At 36.3% G+C, this 8,538-nt stretch overlaps 1 protein-coding gene across 2 annotated transcripts in view; it reads right to left on the bottom strand.

Moving 5' to 3' along the window:
• Nucleotides 1-3,333: 3,333 nt before the first annotated feature.
• Nucleotides 3,334-8,538, bottom strand: part of hpse2 (heparanase 2) — a 99,259-nt gene continuing 94,054 nt past the window's right edge. For both annotated transcript variants that reach the window (XM_051917475.1, XM_051917476.1), the window contains one exon: nucleotides 3,334-7,711. In XM_051917475.1, coding sequence (XP_051773435.1) covers nucleotides 7,549-7,711 — 163 coding nt within the window. In that variant the 3' untranslated portion in view covers nucleotides 3,334-7,548. The remainder of the gene's footprint in view (nucleotides 7,712-8,538) is intronic.

The following is an 8,538-nucleotide window of genomic DNA, read 5'->3' as shown; positions in this document are numbered from 1 at the left end:
TTGATAGTGCTAATAGTCTAAATTTCAGTAAAAAAAAAAAAAAGTGTACCCATAAACAGTGTTGGGGAAAGTTACTTTAAAAGTAATGTGTTACAATATTATGTTATTTGGTAACACTTTACAATAAATGAGTTAATGTAGCCTATTAACTAACATGAACTAAACATGAGCAATATATTTGTTACTGTATTTACTAATCTTTGTTAACGTTAGTTAATGAAAATACAGTTGTTCATTGTTTGTTCATGTTAGTTCACAGTGCATTAACTAATGTTAACAAGATTTTAATAATGTATTAGTAAATGTTGAAATTAACATTAACAAAGATTAATAAATGCTGTATAAGTGCAGTTCATTATTAGATGTTGATGTTAACTAATGTAGGTAACTAATGAACCTTATTATAAAGTGTTACCGTTACTTTTGAGTTACTTTTTCTCACCTGGGCTGGGCTTGCTTGTTTGTTTTTTTTTAATTTTCACCAGAAGTGAAATGAATAAGACTCAGACTGAAAGAAACGCATATTTACGCCTGTCAGTAGAGGGCGCAGCTCAAACAAACCTTTCAGCTGTGCTGCCATTCTGGATTAAAGAAGAACAGGACTCAGGAGAAGAAAGTTAAACACTCTTACTGATGTTTATCTAAGTCATTTTTGCTTATTCGTATGGTTGAATTGAATCATCGAAGGTCAGCAGCAAAGACATACGGTAAATAAAAGTGAGATTAAATACATAAAGTACATTTGTGTTATTTAAAGCTGCAAATTCGTAAGTTTTGTCTCTTTGTCGCCATCTCTGTTTGAAACCTGCAATTGCAGCTATTTGCGGAATTATCATCTTTACGTGGGTTTGTGTATCGGCACGGCTCCTCAGCGCGGATGAATCTAATGTCAGTCACATCGGTGTGGATACTGTACTTCGGAATCACAGATTGTAGTCTTGAAGTATGACCAAAATAAGGAAATTATTATTATTGTTATACTTTGCTCTCAAATTGTTAATGTTAACAACATCAGCATTACGTAACTATGTGTATTTAGTGTATATTAGTGTTACCTGTAGATTTTAATTTCTGTAGCCACTCCGCAGTCCAAAGTCTTTTGCTTTTGACTACGAGTGAATCTTCAGTTGTCGCTGATGATTGTCATTTGGACCTTTCTGGATTATAATCTGCCATCAAAAATGATACGTTTAATTATTGCAGCTGCTGTGAGAAAAGGCTATAAATGATCCATCACATGTGATATAGCCTAGCTGGGACGACTTCTTTATGTAAACAGATGTGACGTAATGACGCAAAGACGAACGGCTGCATGCTCGAATTTCCCGTGGAAACCCACCAGGACCACTCTAATTAGAAAACATCATTACAAGCTTACCGTTGTGGATCGGGTTAAGGTAAGGAGAAAGTTTTGAACACAGGGTGGTTATGTACTTGCTCAAAAATTGATTTTGCATAATTTTTAACCCAAAAACGTTACTGATTGCTGCTTTAACGTATTTAATTTTTGCAGGTTTGCGTAATATTCAGATTTTTGCGTTTCACTGTTTTTATTCATTTTGAGGAATACTGAATCGTTTTTTGTGCAAGTGAGATGAGTAAATACATGCTCACATTTAGTCTAGAACTACAATAATTATCATGTTTACACAGCGCACACAACGCCTCTGCATTTCCCATTTCTCTCAACAGGGGGACAGAAGGGGTGTCAGTCAAATGGGAAAACAAAGTAACTTGCGTTACTTATTTGAAAAAGTATGATATTTTCTTTTAAATTTAAAAGTAATGCGTTACTACTGTAGTTAAAAAAGTAACCTGATTACGTAACTCGAGTTATTTGTAATGCGTTACCTCAAACACTGCCCATAAAGGCCTACTGGGTTGTGTCAGACTTTGTGACTCTTGACGTGGTGTGAACAAGCCTGGATTCTGTTTATGAGTGAACCAAGATGAGTCTTTTAAGATGAACCATATGTGAACTGCAGAGACATGTTTCATTTTAGAACACGATGTTAATCTTTTTATGCACTTTAGTGCAGTTAATAGGTAGTATATTAATTTAATGACCACGTCAAGGCAACATACCAAATACATAATGCTTTTACATAACTATATATTTTAAAACATGTCTTGAAGCAGTTTAGATGAGAAGAGATCAAAATCCCCTTTATCTAAATCTGAGTCTCATTCAGGTGCAAATGGTTCTCATCACTTAGTACTGCACACGATTGCTCTGACACCACAGTTCGTTCTCATTCCTCAACAAAGTCTTGTCCCAGCTGCTTGGAAAGGGAACATCTGCTGGTGTGCAAGCTGCAAACTGGCTCCTTCCCTTTGTGAACACTCCAGCGCTGGGCTGAGGACCCTGCCGGGCCTTTGAAGACTATTGAGTTGATCTTCTCCCCCTGACCTGATGGGACATAAAGCTCTCGGTCTTGGGTTACCCGTTGCAGCGTACTGTCACAATTTATTTCTGTTCTTCTTTGTGTTCAGGCTCATGTATAAATCACTGAGCTTGCTTTTATCCTCTTATCTTGCACTCCTGAACATGTGCTGGAATTCTACAATTCAGCCTCTGTTATATAGGACAGTCTCTTAAAGGGTCACACATTGTACAGTTTTACATATATATATTTATACAACAGTTCTTTCTGGTTCTTGAATCTGATTGGCTGATAGCCATATATTGCAATATTTTAGTGATAACAGCACTGCTATCTTTTTACCATTTGTATCACTCCGCTTGAAACGACTGTCATGGCGGCCAAGCAAATCCACCGTAATTTTTGCGAATACTACACTTATTGTACCACAAACTGTAAAAAATAATTTTCATGATTTATCATAACATTTTTTCTTTTGTCAAATCAACTTAGATAATTCATGTAGTTCAGATATGAATATTTTGAGTTTCTGTTGATTAAACCAATCGCCTTCATTGTATTAACTAAAATTTCTAATTTCAATGAACTCAAAATTTTAAGGCAACCAGGTAACTTACTTTTTTTAAGTTAAACCAACAATTCTTTTTTACAGTGTAGTTTTAAGAGTTTTTTAGGTGAGAATGTAGTTGCTTAGACCTGAAATATCTGACTCATATTTAATCATAGCCCCTACTTTACAATTTGTTTAGACATTTTCGAAGATGCAAGCTCTAGGCCGGCTTCATCTCGAATCACAGCCATGCTGATATACAGCCATATCGTACGGCTACTCGTGTGGTATTGCTCATATATATATATATATATATATATATATATATATACACACACATACATACACACGCACACTAAATATTGTATATGAGAGGTCAAAACCAAGATCTTCAACAAACATTTTTAATATTATTTTATTTATATATTTTGACAAAAATAGTATTCAGACACAAACATTTCCATAATAAAATAATGCTCTTTAACAGAAAAAAAATATTAACAACTCTAAATTTGCAATAAACACATTCAAAAAAGGAAAAAAAATAGCTTGTAAAAGTGACATTTTACAAATCAAAGACCATACAAATCTCTAAATCACAAACGAATCTTCCAAATCTAATAAAATATGATGTAGACAGAATTATTGACCCTGGAAAACTGACTATACACACTGTCATGACCAAATAAAGAGTCAACACTTTTCAAAAACTTTCCATAGAATCTGTTTGAAAGCCGAATTACTATTTTTGCTTTGTGGTTGAGTGTCCAAAGAACATACAATGCAAAACATTGTGATACACAAGTGTGCAACTGTGAGCAACACGATACATTTGAAAATAAAAGGCCATTTTTATTGCCAAACGTTAACATCAGTCTGTGCTGTATGTTTTACAAAAAGTACAATATTAATTATCTGACAATATGTAGTGACTTAAATAAAAGTCAACTGTTTTTCTCAACACAATATGTAAATATGTACACACACACACTCGTAAACACACATATAAATTTATATAAATAATATTTATAGAGCAAGGAAGCACACTGTTTAAAAAACCAATTGTATGTACATTTACTAATATAACAAAAGGTTTGAACCTGTACAAAAACATTTGTCACTCATCATGCTTATTACTATTATTTAGTCAGCTAGCAGCACAAAGGAATTGCTGTACATGGGATTTATAGTGGCCCTAAAAGTATTTGGACACTCACGCAACACTTAAAAAAATGTTTTATTAATTACAAAATATCAAGCCAAGTGGCATTTTTTTTTAATGTAATTACATTTTTAAGTGTGACTTAACTGTCCAACACTTTTTAGGGCCCCTGTATCAACATGGAATAAGGTAGTGTTTATTAGCAAACAAAATCTGGAGAACTGTAAGCTCAGGTTCACAATGTTATAGTATACATGTATACATGACACTAATGGACAACAATTGAGCTAATTTCCTGAGCTCCTCAACAAACTGTATGTGATACACAGTTTTTCATAAAGCAAACTGGTACCTTCAAAAACTCCCTACTCTTTCCTTTCAGGCTTCAAGAGAGTCTGAACTACAATGGGAATTCTTGTAAACTTGTAAACATTATAAATATAGAGCAGTATTTCTCACAGAACCCATGAATTTTGAAAAGCATAAAGATGATTGATTGGTTTTGTGTATTATGCGATTGCTTTCAAATTTAGCAATGAAGTATAAGGATATTTTAGTAAATATCTGTATCTTCCCATAGTACCTTAATCGTTGTACAGTTTGAATTTATAAAGCAGCAACTAAAAAAAAAAAAAAAAAAAAATACAAATAAAATTCCAAGACTGCACAATATTAGTCAGGGCATGGGTCAATGTTTTATAGAAAAGTTTTAAAGATGGTGTAAAGGACATTTTATATTTACTGTCCTGTGATGAAGAACAAAGATTACAAATCAAGATTTTCCCTTTTGGATTTAGACCCCAGAAACAAAAAGTACACAAGATAGATGTAATTCAGATCAAACTGTTGTTTGTACAATGTGATTTAGCAGGATTAATCTCCTTTGTTGGTCCTGGAACAGCATTTCTAGCAAACACAGTCCCAACCTAAGCATAATCTACGCCTAACATCCAAGGACAATGATTGGTAGAAAAGAACATTGTTCTACCCCCTTAAATCTATCCCTAAAATCTGATTGGTTGACAGACTGGAATGTTGTTTAACAACCAACAAGGATGTTGATCCAGGAACACGTCCTACTTGGCTAAATCACATTAAGCTGACAGACAGGCCCACACAGAATCTGCACCCACAGAACTCCGGAGAATTGGAACGGCTGTCATTTACATCTTTCGCCCTGTGCATTTTCATCATTAAAATATTTGGGCTAATCTGATAATGTTTCCAGCGACCAATAAGAGTGTAGTACTGTCTGTTCTCTTTAACACATTTTTACCATGTTTGAATCTATTCCACACTCTCTTAAAAGTAAAGGTTCCAAAAGGGGGCTTTGCAGCGATGCCATAGAAGAACCTTATTAAAAATCCAAAGAAACTTTTTCCATTATAAACAACCTTTTGTGGAATGGAAAGATCCCATGTGCCCCTATTATGCTTTTTTGGATTTTACCTTTGATGTAGTGTGTAATATAGCTGTGTGTAAAGGCCTGCAAAGCTAAAAGTGCACAATAAATAAAGCTTTTGTCTCCCCCAAAAAAGAACCGATTCTGAACCGCCTGAAATGTCATCCTCAGTAATCCCAGTCTTACTTCCTGCACCAACCCACATAGGTTTGTAACAAATTTGCATTATTCCAGCTTATGGTCTTCATTGGCTGCCGGTCAAAAATGTCTACTTTGACCCGTCTGTGTAGTTGTGTTGTCGACATGTTGAGAAAGGCGCTGTTTTCTACGCTGCTAAAGCAAATTTTGCACTTTGCATGCATTTCTAAAGGATGAGGACTCGAACTGATACGGTAAAACAGACGCCATTGTTAATGTTCGTATCACTGTGTATAGGGCTGTCGGGATAAACGCAATATCGTAATACCGCACTATTGACGAACTAACCGCAGAGGAATGCAAGAACCGCAGCAACCGCAATATTTGCCTGTTTTTTTCCCCATAAGGTTATGCCCTTCTGGTTTTACACTTCGTGCATGTGTACTGAATATTAAATAAGTTAGAAATGATAAAATAATGGGTACCATGATGATTTGTACAGAGGCTCCATAGACTTGACAAGCCTAAACATACAGTGAATATGAGAGAGATCGACTGAGCGCGTGCGATTACCTGTGTCTGTCCTTCAGGCTGAGACATATATTCGTGAAAAAAGGTTGTCATGTTCAAGGATAGCGAAATCTCTGTCTTAGCACTGACGCATTTCTGGTCAGCTAAGCCTTCTACAGTGGCGCTCAGAGTTAAAATAATTTCAACAGCTTGTTTTTGAATGAATCCGAGTTTTTGAACGTGTAGTCAAATGAACTCACTCAAAGACAGTCCCTTGTCGCCACCTTGTGGCATAACAATGTAACTGCACTGACTAACAGCCCGTTCTGCTGGTGAAATATCAGCAGAAAGTAATTTGTCCAGTCAAATTCGAGGATCGGAACTAACAATTATACATATAACAATAGCCCTACGATCTTATTGTTAGGTTTATGCTCTGTTATGTGGACCCTTCTCTTCTGTTTAATTCACTTCCTGATTCAACGCTCTATTTAGTTTTGTATTTCGTTTTCTATATAATATATATGGCGGTAATACTGCATATCACGCTATTGAGCCATTAAAAATTATCGCAAGGGAAATTCCTTCACCATATATCATTGTGTATCAAGTGCTTGAGGAAGCCTGCGGAGCTGAAATTCAGATGGTAATGGGAGTTTCGGTTTGTTACACACACTGTAAGCTGTAGACCAATCACAACAGACTGGGCCAGACCAACCAATCAGAGAAGAGTTGGCTCTTGGAAAGGAGGGGTTTAGAGAGACCAGATCCTTGATCTAACCGTTTCAAACACTGTGAAAAGAGGTGATGCTGAAATGTATATTATTAGACAATTTAAGTTTTTTGACCTTGTTGGATGCATTTTCACCTATTTTTGTAGGAGACCTCCAAAAAAAAAATTGGGAAGCTTTAAAATAGCATAATAGGAGCACTTCATGGAACCTTTATTTTTTAAGGCGGCAGATTTTCCCCCAAAATTACAGCAGAAAATGTGGGGAAAAAAGTTAGATTCAGCCTGGGCATACTTCAAAATTATTTTACCGCATCTGAACTGCACATTGGCACTGGGATTGTAGCTTACGATGGTCTTCAACACCAGAATACAAAGCTCTCAGTGACACTGCGATGCTAGTGTGAAGAACAGTGAGACAGAGACTTCATTATATGCTCCTGCAACCAAAAGCAACAAAAACACAAAAGGGCAACTAAAATACATTCACTTTCCACAAGTCAAGCTGCTCTTGTGGGGAAAAAGAGGAGAAATGTTGTTGGAAGCATTCAGTGCAACCCTTGCTTGAACGAAGGGGTCTTTTCCACGTCTCTGTGGGCTTACAAAAAGAGAAGAAGGCCACGAGGGGCTGGTGCATTGAGCAGAAGATCGTCTGAGGTCGGTCAGTGTGTGTTATCTGCGGCAGGCGTAAGCATTAATATTCTTGATGACATAGAAGCCGATGGAAACAGGTGGCATAGCTATCGTTCTTCCTGCCCTGAGCGTCCGTGGCTTCAGCTCAGGGAATGTTTCATTGTCCACCATACGCAAGTGCTCTCCGTTCAGCTGCACAGACCTGCAGAGCAAAGGGAAGCGTGTTAGGATGCTGCAGATGGGAGAATTGCCACCTGTTTTATATCAATATATTATTGCAGACACAGAGCTTCAGACACTCAATGAGGAGCCTCAGAGGTTATAATAAATTGTATCAGGCTGTTAGATATGTAAACAAATTCATTTGAAATGAAACATCAGTCCCAGTTTAATTGTAGACAAAAACAGCTGTTTTTAGGACCCCGTTACATCAAGGGTAAAGGGTGTCTCAAAAAATGGTAATATCTCTGATGGTGCACTAGAGGGCGCTACAGCTGCATTATCAACATTGTAGAAAGCAAACATCTCCAGTTTGAGTGCTTGAAACTCCGGCTGCTTATTACTATCTTTCAAAAGTTTGGGGTAGGTACGTTTTTGAAAGGCTCTTATGCTCACCATATCTGCATTTATTTGAACAAAAATACAGTAAAACAATACTGTGCAACATTTTAAAAGAACTGTTTTCTATTTTAATATTTTTAAATGAAATTTTTCCCTGTAATATAAAGCCATTACTCCAGTCTTCAGTGTCACATGATCCTTCAGAAATCATTCTAATGTGCTGATCTGCAGCTCAAGACACATTTATTATTTTTGTTGTTATTGTTGAAAACAGTTGTGCTGCTCAAAGGTACAACGACATTTAAATAATTAGTCAATACATCATCAATGCTTTTTCCAAAACGCGTTTTTGTCTTAACCTGATTCACTATGTTAAGCCTATTAGGCCTATAAGTGTTTACATTTTAGACCTGTCGGGATGGTTTTCGCGGGAAATTGCGTACATATGCCACTTGCCCTTGTGTGTCT

The sequence above is a fragment of the Ctenopharyngodon idella genome, chromosome 13 (genome assembly GCF_019924925.1).
Source record: "Ctenopharyngodon idella isolate HZGC_01 chromosome 13, HZGC01, whole genome shotgun sequence".
Classification (NCBI taxonomy): domain Eukaryota; kingdom Metazoa; phylum Chordata; class Actinopteri; order Cypriniformes; family Xenocyprididae; genus Ctenopharyngodon; species Ctenopharyngodon idella.
Note: the sequence above shows the minus strand (reverse complement) of the source record. Positions and strands in the feature narration are given on the sequence as shown.